We start from the raw sequence: 24,252 nt of genomic DNA on the forward strand, positions 1-24,252 counted from the left end.
ACGTCATGGATACTTTAGTTGAGATTTCTGCATTGCAGGAGGTTGGACTAGATGACCCTTGGGGTCCTTTCCAACTCTACAGTTATATGACTCTATGATCAAATAAAGCAAAATTATAGTGTGTCCCACTAAATCCTGTTATATAAGTAAACCCAGCTGTTGAAGTGGATGGTAACCACTGGAGCTGTTTTAAGATGTGTTCTGTCTGTTGATCAGGACTGTTCAATCTAGCAGATTGTTTCCTGTGCCAGATTTCTTGAGTAGTCCCCACATATGAGACACAGCAATTATTCTGGAAGTTACTAGGGCATAGATAACTCTTGCTAAGCTGGGTTGCATAGCTGGTCATAATAAGAGGCCAAATGGTAGGTACTTTTTGGCTTTTTGATACCTGAAGTATTTCACTATTGAACTGATTATTTTCTCTCTAGGATGAAAAATATTGGACTAGGCGGAAGAAGAATAATGTGGCAGCCAAACGATCTCGTGATGCTCGTCGCCTGAAAGAGAACCAGATCACTGTCCGAGCTGCCTTTCTGGAGAAGGAGAATACAGCTCTGAGGACCGAGGTGGCAGAGCTGCGAAAGGAGATGGGAAAATGCAAGAACATTGTCTCTAAATATGAGAGCAGATATGGACCCTTGTAAGCAAACCCTTTTCCCTTACTTTGTTCCTTGGCTTGCTCTGTTTCAATAGAGACTAATGTTTGTAGCTCGGTTGTTCTGTAACCGTGAACAGGATCCACTTCTGCTGACACAACTTGGTCAGGCGCTTTCTGATCCTTGTGTTGCAATATGCCAATTTTTAATATTTTAAAAAACAAATTTAACACATTTTAAGAATCTGGTGCTTCTAATCAAATAACACTAATTTGATGACTTGAGGAATAAATCTGTCTATGTTACTAGACTGGCAGGTGTTTTACTGCTGTCATGTCTGGAATGGAAGGCAAATGGTTCGAAAGTATTTTGCTTTAAAACAAATCATATAATGTGGAAGGAATCATGCTGAAATAATTTTGTAATTGCTCCCTTTTCCAAGTTATACATATAAAATAATATGATGTGCAGGACTGATAGTTTTCTCTTACTTTGAGAACAAGTATGAATCTTCTTTTCAGTTCTGGGCCTTTTGATTCTTTTGGGCAGAAATGAGGCTTTGGCTTCAATCCTAAACGTGACTACTCAGAAGTAAGTCCTGTTGAATGCAATTGGACTTACAAATAAGTGGGGTTTAGATTACAACCTTATCAGCTGTGTATCTGTCCAAACAACACTGCTGTGGGGGTATTACTTCTGAAAAAAATTATAAATTCCTTTGCATATTGTAAAATGGAAGCATTTCCTCTTAATTGATTTGGATTTTTTTACTTTCATTTAAGCAATTTGTCTCCAAATCACTTGCATTAGTTTTTTTAACTAATATGAGTGGCTGTTGAGAAAATAACCATATTCACTTAAATTACAGGTTCAATTCATTATAGTAAATTCCTGCACTTAATTCTTCAAAGGAGTATATTCTTATTTTTATTAAAAAGTAATGAGCCACAATATTTGTGACCTAGAGTTGTAGGGTAATATTAGTCCTGGGAGAGCTTGCTTTAGACCCATTAAAGTGATGCTTTGCTACAGGGTTGGTTCTGACCGGACCAATGTAAGAGGTGGGTGGGGCACATTACCTTGCTGCAAGCTATTTAATTTATTCATCCTTTTGGGTTGCCTTGCATATGGTTTCCCTGACAGCTGCATGTCATGTCTCAAGCATATTTTAGTGCTTATCTTGAAAAGAACACACAAGGCTTTCCCCATAGCTGCTATTAGCTGCTAATAACCTCCTCCAGCTAAAGCAGCATACATTGGTGTAATCCTGGAGACCTTCTTCAAGGCCATTGGTTGCAAGGATACATAAGAATGTCAGTAATACAGAAGTAAGTGGGTACCTTGAATTTTAGCAGAGCCAGTTCAGGTGCACACATCCCCTTGTAGCAATTTTTTTCAGCATGTAATACGCTTTCTTAATGATCAAGGAGAGAAAAATGTCTGAATGCTGAACTAGCTTTCAGGCAGAATGGAGGTTTTTCTTAAAGGCAATGTTTGGGACATTGCTGCTGTTTTAGGATAATATAATCTAGATGTGCTGCAGCCAGTAACAGTCCTCCTTTGTGCCCACCCACCCACTTTTTAAAGGGAGGTCACATTAGTAGTGTTAAAAAACACCAGGTATTGGGTATGGATCAACAGTTGGAAAAGCTCTACCATGGCTCATTGATAGAAATGGGAAGCAGTTTAATTTTGTGCAGTTAAAATAAATTTCCTAGAATTGTTGTTCCTTCTCGTGATACCTTGACTCAGCGGAGTGGTTTTACTTTCAGTGCTAGTGTAATGCTCCCCAAGTAGTCTGTTACCTTTATAATAGGGAATTGGTAACATCCCTGAGAGTGAATGTAACAATATGCTGTTTTATAAATAGTCATATTCTTGCTTTGCTTTGTTTAAAGTGACTTATCCGATTCCGAGTGATGCAACTTTAAAGACTCTTAAAATCACAAAGAAACTAAAAACTACACATGAAACCACCTGCCATCAGAATGAATAGTGAAAGATGTGAGGTGTTCCACAACTGATGATGACCCTGCTTGCCTGCAAGTACCTCCCTCTGAACTACCCAAGGGCTGAGCATGATGAAAACACCAAGGTCTCTAAGGGTACATTTCTGTTGTACTGCTATTTTTCCTTGTACCCACAACATGCAGTACAGTTATTAACTCTTTTCAATGACACTTGGTGCTCGTGTCCTTGAGTTCAGTTTGAATAATTAGTGGTGATCCTTTATTGGGAGGAAGGGGCAAGTATTAATGGAATATAACTATAATTATTCAAGATTTCCTTCTGTGTTTCTTTTTCATATCTGTTCTGTGCTTTAGAATGGATATCAATATTGCAGCTAAATTCTGTTAATCTATTGTATCTTGTACTATTGGAACAGAAACAGCATATGTGGAAAACAGATTAAAAAGAAATAGTTTTGGTACACTATACAACCAACATATCAATTAAAATAAAAGTAATGGAAAATAACACGTACCCCAAGATGCACTATATCTTAACAAATGCTAGCAAGTTAGATGCACCTTATTTTCTCGGCTGATTAAAGCTGACACTCACTTTCTGAAATTAGCACTTTTTCTTAAGCTTGCTGACTGACAATAGAATGATTGTGATGGCATGCTGATGCATTTTCACAATCTACTCCTTGTAATAATCCTAAGAGATTTCTATTTCCTTACTTTCATAAACATAGATGTGTAATGAAGAGGGAGCAGTATAATAAAAGGACAGGTTGCGAAAGTAGGGTGACTCAGTTATTCACTCAGTTACTCATTTTATCTGCTGTTGCCTATCTTCTAGAAGATGCAAGTTCAACATCTAGTTTACTTTTTCTTGCTGAACAAATTGCCCATAGTCTCATATCAAAATTGGGGTGGCCTTCTGATTGCCCCAACTGAATAATTACAGAATAATTGCTGATTTTCACTTCTACCTGGTCCTGTACATGATAGAAATAAAATAAGCAACGTTTATGCTGTTTTCCCCTACTATTTTTCCCTTAAAGATTTCTGAATTTCACTTGAGTGCCTGAACATAGTATGGTGAGCATTGGACTCATTAATCTGAAGCATCAGACATAGCACAGTTGGAATATCCCATCAGATGCATGCCTATGTGGTAGCAGAACCTGTCGCTTAGACCCTAGGGACAGCAAAATGGCTTGTGGAAATAGGGCATTTCAATTCTGTAGAAGTTACACCCTGAACATGATCTACATGAAACTTGTAATGTGTCAAGAATAGATATATTTCAAAACTGGATAAAACCCACACCAATTTGTCATAGGACTAATGACTGGGTTAGCAGGCTTCCATCAGTTGATTAGGAAAGCATAGCAGAGTTGCCAACTTTTTTAGGCTTGTGGGCACATTTGAAATTTTGGACAAGTGCACCATCCCTTCTGGCCACTTCCCTCAGCCAGATCAGCCTCCCCACAGAAAGAAGATCACTTTTCCAAGTGATCTTATCCAGAATAATTAATCTGGGCCTTGCAAAGGACATGGAGCTAAAAGAGAAAGTGGAATAAGCATCATGCTTCCAATGCTTCCAATTTCCTCATTCAGCTCTATGCATTCCAGCTCATTAAAAGGGCAGAAAGTAAGAGGGGCTCATTTGGCCTGTCGGAACCATGGGAAGACCTCAGAGGCACTATTGTGCCTACAGTTCAATGCTGACAATATTTTTATAACGTTATACTGTTTCAAAATTCATAAACAGAAAACATGTGCATGGAGTCATGTGCATGGATGTTCCATTTATTCAATTCTTATTAACTTGTGACTCCATGCACATGTTTTCTGTTTATGAATTTTGAAACGGTATAATGTTATAAAAATATTGTCAGTACATTATTAGCCAACGTGTTGCTTGTTGTTGTTTAGAGTGCTCTGTTTGCAACACGGGATTTTTTTGGTGTACAGTTCAATGCTGGCAATCCCTGCTTAGCACAAGAGGCTTCAAGATTGCTGTTTCAGATTCAGAAGTTGGACTTGACAGGAAAGTCCCAACACAACTATGCTAGTAGATTACATTTTGCAAAACACTGATTTTCTGCTGTTTTCAAAGCGTAATCCCCACAAAATTAAGAAATTGCCTGTACTATTTTAATTGTTTGCAATTAATGCACCAGTGTGCATATTACTTAGTAAAATTGACTGTGGGCTCTTTATAGAATCTCTCAAAAGTTGGAGAAGATTGGTATAACGATTAAATACACACAGAAAGAAAATAATATCAGAATTGTAGTACTAATCCAAATGATGTGCTACATACCCTTATAACCTGCAGTTGGAGCCAGATTTCCAATACCTGTGTGTGCTACATTAGAAATGTAATATATGGCTCTTCATGATAGCTGTTAATAATTTTAGTTCTCCAGCCATTTTATAGCACAAAACAACTGAAATAGAATATGAATTCCCACATTTAATGTGCTTTGGTTAGTCACTTGGATGATTTGCATGTGTTGTACAACACGATGCAAAGGTTATGTGTGTAACTTTACGTGTACCTTTGTGTAGGAAGATGAAGTAGTTGTAATACTCTTCCCAGGAAAAACAAATGAGACACATTAAACATCATGTGACTTTATAACTTTGTTTCTTTAAAATGCATTATTTCTTTGGTATGGGAGGTAGATAATATATCATTAGCATAACCAGGTCTTCCACCTTCCTCTTCATCTTGGTAACCAATATATAGTGATAACAGTAGAGAATAATGTTCTTAATTTGCACTAACGTTTAACATTAATTTGTCCAAAGAAATAGTGCAGGATGCCTGCTATAAGTATGCAAACTCTTCTACATACTGCTGTTTAATTATATAATGGAATTACCAGAATGTGATCTGTAGGATTACAGACCTTGCTGGGAACAGTTTGAGGGGAACAGTAATCTCTTTATGGTTACCCAGTTACTATCAACATGCCACTGAAGATCCAAGGGTTAACAACTTTTAATTTTTTAATAAATATTGTGGACAAGAAAGAAAATATTCAAAAGCAAATAATCTATATAATAGAGAATTTTGTTATGGTAATCTTAATGTACATGATCATCCCCTTGAGAGAGATTGAAATAAAATATCCCCCTAACTGAATTTCATCCATAGATGAAATTAATTGAATAATAATAATAATTTCTAAATAATAATTTAGAAGCTGATCTTCCTTTTCTTAAATATTTCATTTCATTGTACAGGCTTAGCATAGGCATTTAACTCTGTTTATTGGTTTTTAATCATTCTTTAATAGTCATGTGAGATTTCTACTTTGCAACTAGAGCAATGATTTAGGTTTAAGGGATAATTTGTGGTTCTTTGTGATCAATCTCTGTGCAGGTTTCATGTGAAATTTTGGTGGAGTTTTCCCTTATTCATTACTTTTGTATCATTCATTCAAGAAGTAATGGAGGCATATATTTAGTGCTGTGGGTGCTGAAGCCTTTATAAGTTTTTATATTAAACCTATGATATTAATCTTGGTTGCTGTTTTGTATAAATTCCCAATGTCTTTGCAGGTGGGTTTTTTTAAAAAAGATATTCATTGGCACGTTCCCTTTCTGTGCTGTGTTGTGCTGTATTGTGCCGAATAACCAAGTATTCTAGATGTAGAGCTTGCTTCTAGTACTCCCTAGTGGGCAGTCCTTCTGTCAGGTATCAAGATAACAGGTGCAGTAAAAGAGAACCAGCAGCTAAACCTTACAGAGATACTGTAAAATTGTTAAGAGCAAATATATTTTGAATAGTTAAGACATACTAGAATCTATGGTGTTGTTTTTTTACAGAATTCCTAAACACCTCTGGGCCATAAGCATCTAGTTCAATGTTTTTTCTACCCCCCACCCCAAAAACAACCCCCCCCCCCCAGAATTTGGGGATGTTTTAACACATATACTCATGTTGAGGCTGATTCACCCACTTTAGGCAGCTATACAAAACTGAATTGTTTCAACTTCTAGAGTAACAGAAATCTTTCAAATCTGAACCTTTGCTAAGGAAAAAAAGGCGCATTATCTATCTTTTTGTATATGCACATCTGCTTTCCTGGAAAAATGTGTACACTGATTCACTAGTATTCATATACTCTTCAGCTAAATATCTACTTCCTGTATTTCATGTGTGCACCCTTTTAGATCTGCCTTTTTAAAGCTCACCTAAATTTTGTGAGTGTGATAACCATGTGTTTGCAAACATACATCATGCAGATGCACTTAATATATAATTTTATATCCTGCGTATACATAATAATAATAATAATAATAATAATAATAATTTTATTATTTATACCCTACCTATCTAGCTGGGTTGCCCCCAATAGTCTCCCATCCAAATAATTGATCAGGTCCACACCTGCTTGGCTTCACCTGCAATGCTGGAGCCTCAGGCATCCATGGACACATCTCCAGGCAGCCTTGATTAACTGCACCTCATTATGGAGCACACAGTTTGTGACAGATCTGAGGTTTGCCTCTGTGCAGTGTGCATAGCCATGACAATGCTGGCAAATCGAAAATTCTTAACTGATTACTCTCCCTTTTTTAGTTTGAAAACCAGTTAGAGAGAGAAGACAGATGTGACCTGTATAGAGCAGTGAGATTTGTTTGGAAGAAGCTTCATCTTGTTCAAGCATGTTCTTTAAAAGCAAACAATAAAATATCAAAAAACTGTTTCACAAGTTTGCAGCCCAAGCCAGGTGTGCATGTGGCCAGGGGCGGAGGAAGGGAGGTGCGATGGGGGCAGGTTGCCCCAGGTGTCTTCGCTCAAGGGGGTGACATTCGGTGTGCTGCCGAAGCCTACCCCAAGCCGTTGGGGGAAGGGGGGAGCTGCGCCACTTTGCTGGCAGCATTCCCCCCTTCCCCCTTCGTTTTGACAACTGGGGGGGGGGCCCGAATGTCCGCCCTCAGTTGCTCCTCCACCCCCAGCTGCAGGGCGCGTGCACCGCTCTGTGCACCCGAGTGGCTGTCCTGCGCCTGGGAGGGCACCCTCTGTGCTGCGTTCTGACCCCCTCGGGAGCACGCCCACCCTGGGCAGCGCAGACATATGCTCCGCCGCTGCATGTGGCATTGATAGGATGGCAACTACAACAATACACACACACAGTTTTCTGCTTTAAAAAACACTTTTGTCCTTTTTTCATTAACAGAATAAGGCAAGGCTGATTTCTGAGCCAGCATTGAATTCACTGGTATGCAGATCTCATTAAGCTGAGAAGCAGGGAAGAATTCACTGGATGTTTTACTCAACTAAGCTACACAACTATGTTTTACTCAAAATAGACCCATTGAAACTAACGAACCTCACTTAAATTAGGTCCAGTAATTTCACTGGGTGTAGTCTGAATAAAACACCCTCTCTCCCCCTGTGGCTCCAAAACATACTCTCTATATATTACATCTGTTTTTCCCAAATTTGTCACAGAACCTATAAAAATACTTAATGGCAACTACATTCCCTCACAATGGCAATGCCTGGCATGTCCGCCCCGCCTTGCTAAACATCTTTCTTATGAAAACAACACAAATTTAAGCTCTCCTGGCTGGATGATGCCCAGCAAGGAAGATGCAAAGTTGTAAGAGACAAGGCATTGCTGAGTTCAAAGTCATTCTCATTGTGAACTTTAGATACTAATTCTCTTCATTTGAGTTAATTTATAATGAGAATTTCTTTTGATGTGAAAGCTTGTCAACTTGATTATCTTTCTGGTGAACTTGTACTATCTAATTACAGTGGTGCCCTGCAAGACGAATGCCTCGCAAGACGGAAAACTCGCTAGACGAAAGAGTTTTCCGTTTTGGAGGTGCTTCGCAAAACGAATTTCCTATGGGCTTGCTTCGCAAGATGAAAGAAGAGTTTGGATTTGATATCCCGCCTTTCACTCCCTTTAAGGAGCCTCAAAGCGGCTAACATTCTCCTTTCCCTTCCTCCCCCACAAGAAACACTCTGTGAGGTGAGTGGGGCTGAGAGACTTCAGAGAAGTGTGACTGGCCCAAGGTCACCCAGCAGCTGCATGTGGAGGAGCGGAGACACGAACCCGGTTCCCCAGATTATGAGTCTACCGCTCTTAACCACTAAACCACACTGGCTCTTGCGAAAATGTCTTGCGAGTTCCTGCGGGGTTTTTTTTCCTCTCCCCCCCTTTTTCTAAGCCGCTTATCAGCTGATCCGCTAAGCCGCTAAGCCACTTATCAGCTGAGCCGCTAAGCCGCTTATCAGCTGAGCCGCTAAGCCGCTAATAGCGCTAATCCGCTAAGCTGTCAATGGGCTTGCTTCGCAAGACGAAAAAACCGCAAGACGAAGAGACTCGCGGAACAGATTCTTTTCGTCTTGTGAGGCACCACTGTATAATGAAAGGAAGGTGAGGCTGAGGAGGGAATATAATAATTCTATTTTTCAGACTCTTAATAACACTTCTTTCCCCACACATAACCTCCCCCACTGCTCCATTAATGCACATGGTTCTTACTTGTGGTTCCTAGTAGTGCTTTCTTGTGAACTTTATCTGAATTAATCGGCAAGGCAGCCTCCTAATACAAAACTGAGGCTGAGGTGTTCTTTGTATTGTTTTGCTGAACTAGGATAACAATTAACTTGTGCTTTGAAGCATCAGTTGGCAAGGTGTTTGTTTAGTTGGGTCCAGAATAGCAGAAGTGTAGTGTTTTTCCATTTGTGTCTGAAACACAGTAATAACATGATTATTGGAATACTGTATTTTGTACGACAAAATATGTAAATACACTTTAATATTAATCTCAGTCCTCCTGGAGTAATAAGTGCTTTCATTGTAACCTCTGCAAACTCATTAAGATATTTTAATGTAGCATGGTTTGAGGATTTTGTTTCTTAGAAAACTGCAGAAATCAAGCAAAATTAAATTATTGTAGAGCTTTGGTTTGTGATGCTTTCTATTTACAAAATGTTTAATAAACCACAAAAAGCAGAGACACTGAGAATTGGCATGGGAGCTATTTCTGTGGTCACTGAGTTTATTCATAATCATGCTAAACTGGTTTTGTTTGGAGGCAAGCCTATCTTGCCAGTTAGCAGTATCCTCATGCATTAATTCCTGTTGACAAAAAGCACATGATGATTTCAGAAACGCAAACTACTCTGAATGTTGTGTTGATACGTGTTCTTTGCACCAGTCTGGTGTGAATTGTCATTCGGCACACTATACATTAGGTTTATGGTAACTTAGCCATAAAAAAATGGTAGATGAATTTGGAAAAATTTTTTTTGTCTACATTGGCATCTGTTGCATGCAACATACTTCCCTTAGCATTTCTCCAGCTTAGTGACATTATTTCTGCTGTTAAAACTCCATTATCATTGGCATGGAAAGCTTGGTCTGCTTATAACATAGCTGGATACAGTGTCCCTTTAAAAATATGTTCTCAGATAATCCTGCAGCGTAGCTATGTTATTTTTCCATAGTTAGAGAGATTAACTACTCAGGAGCTTCATTGTCTTTAGTTCATTCTGTTCATTTGGAGCAGCAGGTGAGTGTTTATCTCCATTTGTCATTAAACATGGGAAATGTGACTGCAATATAAAATGTGACCTTTTTTGGTCAAAACTACTCTTTGTTTTTGCTGTATAACATCTTTGATGTGTTCCAGTATGTACTGAGTGAAAGTGTGTAGATTAGTATATAAAATGCTTTTCAGTCATGGATTTTAAGGCACTACATAGTAGGATCGTTACTGTTTATAAAAACATCAGGGTAAAAATGTCTATCCCTGCCCATTTTTTTTCCCGTACACACAAATGAATAATGGATGACTGTTGAAAGGACTTAAAAATGATAATCCTGGTAAGAAAAAAAAAAACACATTTTCATATTCAAAGCCTACCTGGTATTCATTTTTATGACACTTTCTAAATGATAGAATTAAGGATATGAGCTCTCTGATGGTGGATTGTCTGGGTTTGTAAGTCTCTTTGCTAAGTGTCTTTTTAAAAAGAATGCTTTTGTTTTAAAAATGTAAAGTTTTGACTGTATTGAATTGTTGGATTTTTCCCCCTTAAAAAAATAAAGTGTATATTCTACTAAGTACAAGATATAGTCACTGCAGTATATTGTTTGCAAACTGTCACCAGAACATAAAGATGTGGTGCAGATCCTTCAGCTGTCTCTGATGTCTGTCTGTAGGAGTTGGTGTCAATAATCACTTTCAGAAGTCTGGCTGTACCCTTGCTTCCTATATTTACAAGCTAGTTCTGGCCATGAATGAACACAAAAGTTTATTTTATTTATATTTATTTCTCCTCATGTTTTTACCTTGTGAGTGTATCATAAATACAGGCATACAGTGGTGCCCCGCAAGACGAACGCCTCGCAAGACGGAAAACCCGCTAGACGAAAGGGTTTTCCCTTTTGGAGGCGCTTCGCAAGACGAATTTCCCTATGGGCTTGCTTCGCAAGACGACAGCCCATAGGGAAATCTCCGGGACAGTGGGGAAGCGCAGCTCGTCTTCCCCGCTGTCCTCGGACCTCCTCCGAAGCCTGGCGGCGGGGCGGGGACACCTCCTCCCGCCGCCGGGCTTCGGAAGGATGCCCCGATGCCGGGCGGCGAGGCGGGAACGCCTCCCCCCGCCGCCCGGCATCGGAACGATGTCCCGAAGCCGGGCGGCGGGGCCGCGAAGCCTGGGCGCGCTGGCAACTCTCCGCAAGGAGCGCCCAGGCTTCGTCCCCCCTGCTTGCCTTCCCAGGGGCTTTTAAATCGCCCGGACAGCGGAGAAGTCCTCCGCTGTCCCGGGCGATTTTAAAATGCCGCCAGAAGAGGTCGGGGGAAGGCGGTTTCCATAGGAACGCATTAATTGATTTTCAATGCATTCCTATGGAAAACCGTGCATCGCAAGACGAAAAACTCGCAAGACGAAGAGACTTGCGGAACGAATTAATTTCGTCTTGCGAGGCACCACTGTACCTCAGAGATATTCCAGACCACCGTATTAAAACAAATATCACAATAAAGGGAGTCAAACTTCTTTCTTTTCTTTCCCAGTACATATAAAAGCATTGTTTATACTTTAATGCAGTCTATTAAGCCAGACCCCCTGGCTGCAGGAGTGAGAGGGGAAAAGCCGGCTCCAGCCCTAGCCCCCACCACTCCAGCGCCCAGAAGAGAACAGCAGCGTTAGGGAGCGAGCTTTCCCTGGAAGTAGCCCGGCTTGCTGCAACTACAGCCAAGATCTGTGGAGCGCAATAAAGCTGAACAGGGTTGCTTCTCCTGAGAAAGAAAAGCAAGTGCCACACACTGCGCTTCTTAAAATGTGTGTGGGCAAAGTTACATCCTGAGTAATCCCGCCTGAAGCACTTAACACTTCTAATGTTTATGGAAACCACCTACCGTATTTCACAAATGGTATCCCGCAGCCTTTTGTTGAAAATCTTGAAACAAAAGGCAAAAAATTAATCTGTTCCTATATACTAGAACTGCCTTAAAAGGGGAGTGGGGATGGGACCTTTTGTGGGAATTAAAACTTCACATGCCGTGAAGAATCTATCGACTGTCTCCGAAGCACCACTAATCAATAGTAAGTTAATCTTCTTAAGCACCAGAAAGGGTTGCTTAAAAGAGTACTAAAAGCTTTCCCTAGAGCATAAGTACTGAAGTTAGATGCCAATCATGCAAGTCAAATTACATCCTATGCAGATGAAAAAAGAACATTAAATTGCCTACTGGAGCTAGTCATGCCACAAGTCACTCACTGCTTCCTTAGCAATGAAGTCAGTTTCCAGTATGGTAAGAACAGGGGTCAGCAGACTTTCAGCAGGGGTCCGGTCCACTGTCCCTCAAGACCTTGGGGGGGGGGCAGACTATATTTTGAAGGGGGGGGGGGAATGAACAAATTCCTATTTCCCACAAATAACCCAGAGATGCATTTTAAATAAAAGGACACATTCTACTCATGTAAAAACATGCTGATTCCTGAACCGTCCGTGGGCTGGATTTAGAAGGCGATTGGGCCCGCTCCAGCTCCAGCTCCAGCTCCAGCTCCAGCTCCCAGGCCTTAGTTTGCCTGTCCATGCGTAAGAAGATGTGGCAAACATGAACAAAGAGACAAAATAATTTGCCACTTGGTAGAGTAGAGTTTGCACAACATGATACCTAGACTGCCCCCCCCCCTTGCCAGATACCTGCCTCTTGCCCTCTGAATGCTGATGGGTAGTAGGAGCTTTGTGGTAGTGTTTGGCATTAAGATAGCAACTATTGATCATAAATATTCTTGGGTTTTGGATATGGAGGTAGAAGAAAGACAAAAGATTCAAACCTGGCTATCTTCGTGCAACTTGAGCTAAATATGGCTTTTAAATGACAAAGTGTAGAAATCTTTGGGACTCGGAAGTCTGTGAGGATGATAAGCAGTGCTATGCCTCAAAAAACTAGAATTAATAAAAATTATTCATTAAAAAAACTGATGATATCCAAGGTTGGTCAAACTCTTGAGTGGATAAATTGAAATCATTGGAATTACGTCCATTGATTTTGATGACCTGCACATCATCCACAAGAACTGGGTTAGACTTGTCTCCTTCCCGACAACAGAGTGCTAAATGTTTCCAAAGGGACCTTTGGGGAAATAGAGCTGTTTTGGGTCAGATTAAAAAATGGTTTTTTCAAAGAATTAAAGGTGGTTTGAAAGATAGATTGCTGCATGTGTGTGTGTGTGTGGTTTGTGTGTGTGTGTATACATGTGCGCGCGCGCACTCACACACACACACACACACACACACACACACACACACACACTATCCTCCTTTTGACTCTGCTTAAATGGGTTTTGCAGGATTTTATATTGGTTGCAGAAAACCTGTTTGATAAGAGGCAACAATGGAATCAATGAGATATCTGTCTTTCTTGGAAACAATTTCTCCAACCACTTCCAGCTTTTAAACTATTGTCTTTCTCCAACCTTGGAAATCAGTCTCTATTTTCCACTTTCTTTCATCTGACATTTGGTTGTAATGAGACACCATGGTGATACATTTCAGCTCTTCACAGTTGTCCCCTTGCAACTGAATGAGCTGTCTTCTACATCAACCCCAGTCATACCACTGGCCCTTCCTCCAAACCAAATAGTTTTATTTAAATTGTGTTTATATATTTGATCTACTTGTATGCTGGCTTTAAGAGTCAAACCCTGTTAAGGTGGCTTCTGTTAAATAATACAAATACAATATCATAAAAAAATTACAGACATTTAATAAGCCGGTAGCAATAAACATCCAGCCACCCGCCCCCCCTCACACATATATAGCCAAAATCAACTGCAGCAAGAAAAAATAAATTCAAGGAAAGGCCAGTGTGAGCAGGTAAGTTTTTAACCCTTTCCTAAAGTCCTGAAATGTGGTCTGAAGGAACCCAGATGGTAAAGAGCTATGGTGACAATACAGAGAATGCCCTTTTATACTCATCAGTTTAATTGCTCTGGGTGTCAGGCAGGTGAGAATGACTTAAAGGTGTGGGCAAGCTGGAATGGAAGCAAGGAATAATAGAGTTTCATTAAAATTTAATTGTGTGATGAGAAAATGTATTCCAGAGGAGGTGCTTCAGAACTTTTGTATTCTGGAAAGAGAGGCAGTTGCCTATTATCTGTGTGCAACATGGTTCATGTTTTTTGTTTTGCATCTCACCTGCCAAATCTCTTTTTTGGTGGATATACATCTCACCTGCCCCATTTTTGCCGTTTCCCAGTTATTCTGATACTATGTGGTGTCCCTCCACGAGTCTGTTAGGAGACTTCCATGTAGTATTTAAGAGTTTGTACCTCACATCTTGGAAAGTTTAGTGCTTTGTTATTTTCATGCCTTCCTAAAATTGGATTTTTTTTAAAAAAATTGCTGCCTCATTGGGAGATGAGAGAGAGACAGTTCTTTTTTTAAAAAAAATATTTATTTTGATTTTATATAATAAAACAAGTACCACAGTCAAGCAAAACAGAAGAGAGAGACAATAAAAAACAACACAGTCCAACATAACTGAAAAGCACAATAAAAAACATAAAAGAAAAATAAGAAAAAGCGGAAAATAAAGAAAATTAGTTTTTTGATTATTATCTTTATAACCCTCTTTCCTGACTTCCTCACATCTCCCTTTTCTGTGTTCCCTTTTACACAATCAAATTCAGCAAATCCTTACCTATTATGTCTTCAATTTTCCCCTTCCTTTTAGATCTATTTTTACCTGTTCTTTATAACTTAATCCCTTATATCATTTTGTTTAATTTCGACATAATATTACTCTGGCCTTTACACCCTTTTCTTTAAAAACATTTTTGCATATTTCTTTTTACCATGTCACTGATGCCATATTATCTTTATATTCAACATCATTTTAACATTCAAACATTTTACAATGTTTTTGGAGATATTCTTTGAACTTCTTCCAGTCCTCTTCCACCAACTCTTCTCCCAGGTCTCGTATTCTGCCAGTCATTTCTGCCAATTCCATATAGTCTATCACTTGCATCTGCCATTCTTCCAGGGTGGGCAAATCTTGTGTCTTCCAATACTTTGCGATGAGTATTCTTGCTGCGGTTGTTGCATACATAAAGAATGTTCTATCTTTCTTTGGCACCAATTGGCCGACAATGCCCAGAAGGAAGGCCTCTGGTTTCTTAGGAAAAGTATATTTAAATACCTTCTTTAATTCATTATAGATGATTTCCCAGAAAGCCTTAACCTTTGGGCATGTCCACCAAAGGTGAAAGAATGTTCCCTCAGTTTCTTTACATTTCCAACATTTATTGTCAGGCAGGTGATAAATTTTTGCAAGCTTGACTGGGGTCATGTACCACCTATAAATCATTTTCATAACATTTTCTCTTAAGGCATTACATGCCGTAAACTTCATATCGGTGGTCCACAACTTTTCCCAGTCAGCAAACATAATGTTATGACCAATGTCCTGTGCCCATTTAATCATAGCTGATTTAACTGTTTCATCCTGAGTATTCCATTTTAGCAGCAAGTTGTACATTCTCGAAAGTATCTTAGTTTTAGGTTCTAACAATTCTGTTTCTAATTTCAATTTTTCCACCTGGAAGCTTATTTTTTTATCCAAGTTAAAGGCCTCTCTTATTTGATGGTAATATAACCAATCTCACACTTTATCTTTTAGTTTCTCTGCAATCTTAATGTGTCTCAATCTGCAATCTTAATGTGTCTCAATCTTGTTCTAGTATCTCCCAATATTTCGGCCACTTGGCCTCCATATTGAGTTTTTTCAGAGCCTTAGCCTCCATAGGTGATAGCCACCTTGGGGTCTTGTTTTCCAATGTCTTTATATCTCGTCCAGACATTAAACACAGCTTTCCTGACAATATGGTTTTTGAATGCTCTATTAGCTTTTACCTTGTCGTACCACAAATAAGCATGCCACCCAAAAGCGTTGTTGAACCCTTCCAAATCCAAAATGTCAGTGTTCTCAAGAAGTAGCCAGTCTTTCAACCAGCAAAATGCTGCTGATTCATAGTACAACTTCATGTCTGGCAGGGCAAACCCCCCTCTTTCTTTAGCATCGGTCAATATTTTAAATTTTATTCTGGGCTTTTTGCCCTGCCAGACAAATTTAGAGATATCTCTTTGCCACCTCTTGAAACAGTCCATCTTGTCCACAATCTGTAAAGTTTGAAACAAAAACAACATTTTTGGCAATACATTCATCTTTATAGCAGCGATCCGACCCAACAAGGAAAGCTTCAATTTTGACGAGAGACAGTTCTAAGTAGTGGTTGTTTGAATCAAAAAACTGCATCTGAACTATCTTCTGCAAAAGGGGGAGTGACACGGAAAGACCTAAGATTGGTGGAATTGAGTGGGCAGCTGGAAGTAGCAAGGCTTTAGAGTAAAAGTACTGGCAGTACTCCAGGCATTGCAATAGGTGACCTTATGTACGATTTACCTGGGATACACTTGGAGTTACAATGCTGGAGGTGACACTGATTTTCTGGTTTTGAACTTTGCTTTGGGAGAGGAGAGCACAGTCAGCAAGACTGACCTGAAAGCAGCTTCCCTCACCAATGGGGCCATTGAAGTTCAGGGTTACTGAACAACTTCCATCCCTTCTGATTTTGAGGGAAGGGGTTTAGATTTCGTTTTCTGCTCTCCTTTGACCCTCTCTGTTCTCTATTCACTTTTCTAGACCTTGTGTCCAACTGAGCTTATTAGTCTGAATAACTTACCAAGTAACGATGCAATCTCTCTCTCTCTCCTTGTCTCATGTTTTCAACCATATATTACTTGTGGCCATTATGAACCTTGGTTGCTTGCCCCTGCATTGGGCTCTTCACATGAGCAGTGGCGTAGCGTGGGTTGTCAGCACCCGGGGCAAGGCAAGTAATTTGTGCCCCCTAACCCATGGATTTGCGCCCCCTAACCCGTGGATTTGCGCCCCCTAACCCTAACCCCCAGATGTTGCGCCCGGTGCGGCCGGCCCCCCCTGCACCCCCCACACTACGCCACTGCACATGAGGCCTTGTTAGATCCTGGCCAAGGTCTGACAGTGGGGCAAAGGAGTTCAGGGAAATCAGGGGAGGGAGGGCTCATCATCCCTCTCAGCATGCAGGTCCCCCCACATTTATACATGTGTCCTCATCATGTTCATCTTACCGCTTGTCCAGTCTTCTAATTTGGTTAAGAAACATTCTGCTTTTCTAATGACTCGCCACCAGATGGCGCTGTTGCAGCATAGCAAGTGCTGTGACCTTGTCCCTTTAAAAATAAATAACCCTCCCGATGGGATTGCACAAGAAACTAAAGTTACAGATAGGTAGCCGTGTTGGTCTGCCATGGTCAAAACAAAATAAAAAAATTCCTTCCAGTAGCACCTTAAAGACCAACTGAGTTAGTTCTAGGTATGAGTGTGCATGCACACGAAAGCTCATAACTAGAACTAACTCAGTTGGTCTTTAAGGTGCTACTGGAAGAAATTTTTTTATTAAGAAACTAAAGGTTATTGATATGAAATGAAAGAGAGAGAGAGAGAAGCATACTGTTTTGACACTAATCCAGCCAAAGCTTTGCAACCAGTTGTCTTGGAATGGTTTTTATTTTCTTTAACTGAAAGGCAGTAAAAAAATGATTGTAAATAAATAAATCTCCCATTAGCAAACAATCACACTTTCTTTCCTTTTATATGCCAGTTGAACCAGCATGATGGATGATCAGGCTAGAGTCTTAAGACTCTACATTCTGGTCCACTTCTTCTCAAGTTTGTTTAGTATGGATGACTGAGCAGTTTCAAGGATAATGAATTATAGAAAAAAGCCTTTGTGCCACAAGTGAAAAGGATTGCAACTCCAGGGACTGCCAGTCTGGATAAGAAGGATCTAGGCTTGTCAAAACCAATCTGCATGGGGAGCAAAATATTTTTTTCAGAGAGATATGTAGCGGCAACATTGGGCGTAGCCAGGATTTTTGTTGGGGGGTAGGCCTTTTGTTGGGGGGGCAGAACTGAAGTTAGCTATGTGTTTTCATTTATTTTTATTGATGGGGGGCAGCTGCCCCCCTGTCCCCCCCCCCCGGCTACGCCCATGGCAACAACTGCAAACTGCATTGGCAAAGGATCTACTTCCCTGCCCAAAAGGAGATTATTCTTCACTCTCCCATGCAGAAAGTGTTCTGCATTTAGCCCAAATTATATAAATGAGTGTTTTGACAGATAGTACTAAGTCACAGAAGCTTAAGTGCTCTTTTCTCCTGTATTGTGTGTTCATTTAAAGTGCAGTGAAAGGGACCTTTATCCAATTTATCACGCAAGTGCTCTTGTAGCCCTATAAAAAGAAGGAAAATCGTTCCAAGGCTATCCCTTTCCTCTGCAGCAGAGATGGGCAACCTGTGGTTCGCCATATGTTGGTGCTGGTTTATGATTGATTTAAAGAAAAGAATGCCAGATTCCTAGATCCAAACATGGGGTAGAATACTTTCTGGAAAGAGAGAGCCTCAGCAGAGATTTTAAAATGCAAAACATGCAGCAAAGTGAAGCATGAAAATATAGGCTCTTAGACATTTTAAATATCTCATTCTAAGTTGTTTACGGCGACTTTCCCTTTCTACCCTCTTAGAATTGAATAGATTACACAGTTTGGTAAGTTTAAAATAAGTGTACTTACAAAATCATCAACAGTCATATTCATGTGTTTTTCCATACAGCAGCAAAGAAAGCCAGGTTACAAAATAATGGTAAAAGTTTCTGAACATGCAGTCAGGACTTGGAGCAATCCGCTCACACATCCTGCCTAGTTGGATTCATATGGTGGAAGAGAATGAACAGCAGAAAGAAGGCAAATAAAATAAAATAAAATAACTTTCCTAACTGCCTTTACCTTTACCTATACCTTAACTTTTACCTAACCTTGTGGCATTTTAAAAATTCAATACAAACTAAAAGATGAGGATTAGACCCACAGTCTTGGGGTGGTACTTAATTTAGCTTTGTTACTGGAGGCCCTCATGATGTGCTTTGCAGTGTCTTTTCACCACCTGGTATTGCCATGCCAGCCATGGCCTTCTTGGACAGAGACAGCTTAGCCACAGTGATCCAGCTCTGGTCATTTCCAGACGAGATCACTGCAACATGTTTGGTGTGTAGATTACACACCTGCGTTACCTGTGTATATACAATATGTGTGAATATGTTGCAGACTTCTCAAACTTCATTTGGTTCGGAATATTATCATTATATATATTTATTAAATTCCTATCCTGCCCTGCCTCCCAAAGGAACCCAAAGTGGAAAACAACAAAAGTAGTAAAACAAAAGAATTAAAAATTACAGTGGTACCTCTGGTTACGAATTTAATTCGTTCCGGAAATCTGTTCTTAAACTGAAACAGTTCTTATCCTGAGGCGCGTTTTCGCTAACGGGGCCTCCCACTGTGCGCACCTCCAGCACATAATTTCCGTTCGCATCCGGGGGCAAAGTTCACAACCAGGAGCAGCTACTTTTGGGTTAGCGGAGCTCGTAACCTGAAGCATTCATAACCAGAGGTACTACTGTAAATAAAAGCACGTCATACAGTCACCAACTGGCACCAGGCCTAGCAAACATATCATGGCTGCCTGTTTCCAAGCATAATTGCAAGTGCTGATACTTGCTGTTTAATGATCTATGGGGCTTTAGGTCTGGTTGCCTATAGAGCTGCCTTTTCTCACATCTACCAGCTGATGTGTTAAGATCTTTGTAAACAGCTCTTCTCCAGGTGTCTCTGCTACCTGAGGTGCATCAGGGGACATGGGAGTGGTGACCTGTTCAACTGTAACAACTCTACTTTCCCCAGGAAGCTTAGCCTGGCACTCTGTGTCTTTTGGTGCCTCATGAACCCTTCTTATTTTCCTTAGACGTTTAAAAATACTGTATTGTGTTTCATCAACCTCTTGTGGTTGCTGCATTAATTCAATGCTGCTGCTGTTACCATTGTTGTGTTTTCAGTGCGTGTGCTTCCTTTTTATAGTCTGATTGTTTTCAAAATGTTGTAACAGCTGCCCTGGGATTATTTTGTGCTGAAGGTGTAGGATATAAATACAAATAAATAATGAAAATGTCTGCCTGCCATTAGCTACCAACCCTAAAATCTGGTATCCTCTCAAAACCTCAGTCAGTTTTGTACCACAAACTCCATTGGCCACTGCCCCTTAAGTGTGTACCTGACATTTTGAGTCATTAACACTAAAAAAAGCAAGTATTAACTACTTGGCTGTGGCCACGTGCTTTAAATGTATTGTGTGAATGCATCCAAAGGTGTGACTTCCCCATGTGAACCTGATTTTTAAATTATTTTTATACCTTGATTTATGTTTAAATGCCAATAATCTCGTCGATCTAAGGTGGTTTGCATTCCAGGGTCATGGCTGCTACTATGTGATTTTAACATTGTTTTGTTGAGCTTTCAACCAATCAGCTGAGGCTGTAAGCTAAACTGCTAATGAATGTAACTGAAGTACCTTTACTGGACAGCGCTTCCAACCGTGAGGGACCAATTTTATAGCAAGGAAATGGAAACTGTTAACAATGCAACATCAGACTGCATCTGAAATGGAGCTGGGTTAGGAATGAGGAGCAATTCTCATTGATTGTGCTACTTAAGCAGCGGTCATCAACATTTTTGGAATTTTGAGAGAAGGTTGAAGCCACCAGTCACAAAATGGCTGCCACAAGGCGCCACGGCTTGATGCAAAATGGCTGTCATGAGGGCATGGCTTGAAACAAAACTGGGAATACTCTTATTCCTATGTAGCAAAGCATCAACTAACTGATTGGTTGACTTGGGAAATGAAGGTTTCAATTCCCACTCAGTGATGAAGTTCGCTGGGCAATTTTCAGCCAGCCATTCTCTCAGCCCAACCTATGAGGATATAATGACATGCAGGAAGAACCATGTATAGCACCTTGAGCTGCATGGAGGATATTATTATTATTATTATTATTATTATTATTATAACAATAAAAAATAAATATGCCCTTCTGGGCAGAAAAGAAATGAGACAAGCCTTAAGGCAAGTGGGGATGGCATCCCCTTTGCCTCTTCCTCCCCAACACTCGATCAAAATACAAGAAACAAAGGGAAGCCAGCCCTCTCCCCTCTTCTTTCCACCCCATCAAAATGTCCTCCCGAGCGAGGAAAAGAAGGAAGGTAGAGCCATCCCTGCTTCACTCCCCACCCCATGCCATCCAGGGCAAGAAAATGGGGGGGGGAGCACCCTCACCATGTACAGTGGTACCTCGGGTTACAAACACCTCGGGTTACAAACACTTTGGGTTACAGACTCCGCTAACTCGGAAGTAGTACCTCAGGTTAAGAACTTTACCTCAGGATGAGAACAGAAATCGTGTGGCGGCAGTGGGAGGCCCCATTAGCTAAAGTGGTACCTCAGGTTAAGAACGGTTTCACATTAAGAACGGACCTCCGGAACAAATTAAGTTCGTAACCAGAGGTACCACTGTATTTTCCTCTCCCCAAATAAAAATGATATCCAGTGCTAGAAAAATGAGGAAAGTAAACCAAGAGGCCAGCAGGAAACCAACCATGCCACTTATCTGTCCCCCAGAGGAGAGAAGGAGTTCACTGCCCTACCAACTGGAGTGAAAAGGGAGGCCCTTTCTACTTCCACAACTGCTTGGCATGCAGAACAATACCTATAGTTTCCCAGAGCATTACTGGATGCCCCAAATCTCTTTCATTTTGCAAAGAAAGCCAGTAAATTAATATATACTGTAGTTCTATTTATGAAGCATCCCCCTCCCCTAAAACATTACTCCCTTGGGAGTAATTTAAGTGAAATTAAGATTTATGACTAAAACTGCACCCAGCACAGGGGCAGGATGTTCTGAACTTTTGTCAAAATTTCTACTTCAGACATTAGGCTGTTTGATTGCTGTAGACCACTTTTGGTCTCTGATGACAACGAAAAGTCCCCTGCCCTCTTCTGCATTGATCTGGTTGATCTGCAGACAGGAGCTAGAGCTATTTGCCTTGGTGCTGGTTGATTCAGCAACAGCCAGCCCAGGGAGTTGAGTGGATGAGCAGGGCTTTTGAGAGAAAGCTGGTCACATGTAGCCTCTTTTAGCAGGCATTCTCTTGCTCCTGACCATCTGCCTCTCCCTCTCTGTTCAGCTGATGGGGCGATTCTAGGGGTGTTAGATTCCCTATTCACTATGGTGCACTTTCCACCAACATCCTGCTCTGGTCGCTCTGGGTGGGAATGGCAGTGGAGTGACCTTTCTAATATTACTACGAGAGAGAGAGGGGGGGGGGGATTGCCAGTACTGTGGGGAATGGGGATTAAGGAGACACACCAGGGTCAGAAAAGGGGGATGGGTGGTGGCTGAAATGAGGAGGTCTACAACCTTTGGCGTTTGAGAAAAAATATTCCCCAGCAGAGATAAGTGCCAGCTCAGGCGACCATACTTGCTGCTAGGATGATGATGCACCTCCAGAGTCTGGCCTGGACATCAGAATCTCTAGATTTACCTCAGTGTTGCTGGTTGTCTAACGAAGTTACAGTGAAGGAATTCTTATACTCCTTTCAACAAAACTTTGCAATATCTTATTCCTCTGCTTGGCACTATGAGAAGAGCTAGAGGAGAAGGGGGGCGGCGGCAAGAGATGAGCTATAAAAATAGCTTTGTCCGATGGCTGCGGCTGTTCCACTCACTGCCTGTAATCCACCCTGTGGCATCCTGGCTCCCATGTGCACTGTGTGTTACATAATGGGAGACACTCGGGCATCACTTCAGCCTCAGAAAAGGGAAAGGGAAAGAGTGACGTGACATTTACATCGCTTGCGCTTCCCAATATGTTCCTCCAGCTGGGCTTTCCAAAGCATGTCAATGCTGAGCTGCTTTCAGAGGGGTTGATAGGCACCCAGAGAGCGTGAAAATAAAGCATTTCCATTTTGCACCAGAGGGCAGTGGCGGTTGACGTGGGTAGGGGTAGTAGAATGCCTTGTTCGAGAATGAATATAATTTGAGGGAGCAGGAAGGGGGTCAAAGAAGAAAAAAAACTCTAAGATGTCCTGTTAGGAGTATTTACTGTGGAAAGATTAAGCCATTGGCAAGTGTCCAGGGACTAGGTTGCTTTGAATGAACAAGCCATTTTATAGTCTATAAAATATAGTACTAACTGCCACATGCTCAAAATAGATTTCAGTGTTTGGAAAGGGAGGGCTTAGTTGGAATAATACATGGGGATTTGCTCGTGTGGGGAGGTTTGCGTACACCCCCAAAGGAGTTAGGGCTGTGTACATACCACACATTTAAAGCACATAACTTCCCCCTGAGAAACCAGAAAACTGTGGTTTGTTGAGGGTGCTGTGAATTATAGCTCTGTAAGGAGTATAGTTCCTAGGATTCCTGGAGTGTGTGTTTTAAATGTGTGGTGTAATATTGGGTCTTTCCTGGGTTAGAACAACTGGCCAGTGATCTGCAGAGAGTCCTGTCTTACTCACTCACTCACTCACTCACTCAAACACACACACACAAATACACACACTCACACAGTCCAAGCCTTCTGTCTCCTCACATTTTGCCATATGGTTTTCAGCAGAGTGGAGTACCAAAAAAGAAAAAGGAAAAATACTGCTTCTCAGCTTCACTTTTGGCTTCTATTGCCTCCCAATGTCAAGCAGCACAAACTTCTGTGAGGCTTCCTGCCAGGAATACTCAGCTGCAGCAAAAGGGGTTCCCTCTTCTGTGTTTCTCTCCTGGAAGCTTTTATTGAGCCACTTGTCCTAATTCATTCTCTGAAGAAGGATCTGGAACTGGTAAGTACTGAGTAAAAAACAGGCCAGTAAGGAAGTTCCAGAAGTCCATATGGGGTGGAGAGATGGGGTTGAGTCCAGAAACTCCCAACCATGGATCATGGAATATTTGGTCAATTAATATATAGAAGAATAGTACCAAAGTAGTATGGAAAGGGCAATTGGTGAGCACTCCAATATTCACAGTAGGGCTATTCTTTTATTAGGAACAACCCAAATGACCTGCTGAACACTGGCCTCTTCCCATGCAGTTGCAACTAATGTTTTGTTGGCAAAAGGTAATCCAGTTTGGGTTGCACGTAAATGTCTACGGCCAGACTCTCTTGGGCCTGCAGTGATGAATCATTTTATTTTAAAATTTAATATGCATGTGTTTGAACA

The 24,252-nt window shown here is 40.9% G+C and overlaps 1 protein-coding gene and 2 long non-coding RNA genes across 4 annotated transcripts in view; 1 reads left to right on the top strand and 2 right to left on the bottom strand.

Annotated features, from left to right (window-relative positions):
• The window catches only part of TEF (TEF transcription factor, PAR bZIP family member), a 25,896-nt gene extending 17,558 nt beyond the window's left edge, over nt 1–8,338 (top strand). For both annotated transcript variants that reach the window (XM_081878765.1, XM_081878766.1), the window contains exons 4-5: nt 432–643; nt 2,498–8,338. In XM_081878765.1, coding sequence (XP_081734891.1) covers nt 432–643; nt 2,498–2,519 — 234 coding nt within the window. In that variant the 3' untranslated portion in view covers nt 2,520–8,338. The remainder of the gene's footprint in view (nt 1–431; nt 644–2,497) is intronic.
• On the bottom strand, nt 6,447–10,912 carry LOC309351295. Its single transcript, XR_014160789.1, has 2 exons — nt 8,945–10,912; nt 6,447–8,326 (listed from the first exon to the last, which is right to left on the bottom strand). It is a non-coding gene; the product is annotated as an uncharacterized lncRNA (long non-coding RNA).
• A 6,731-nt stretch (nt 10,913–17,643) lies between these two features.
• LOC309351079 lies at nt 17,644–23,898 on the bottom strand. The gene is made up of 2 exons (XR_014160687.1): nt 20,557–23,898; nt 17,644–19,827 (listed from the first exon to the last, which is right to left on the bottom strand). It is a non-coding gene; the product is annotated as an uncharacterized lncRNA (long non-coding RNA).
• Between the last annotated feature and the right edge of the window lie 354 nt (nt 23,899–24,252).

This window comes from Podarcis erhardii, assembly GCF_964252035.2.
Source record: "Podarcis erhardii genome assembly, chromosome: 10".
Taxonomy (NCBI): domain Eukaryota; kingdom Metazoa; phylum Chordata; class Lepidosauria; order Squamata; family Lacertidae; genus Podarcis; species Podarcis erhardii.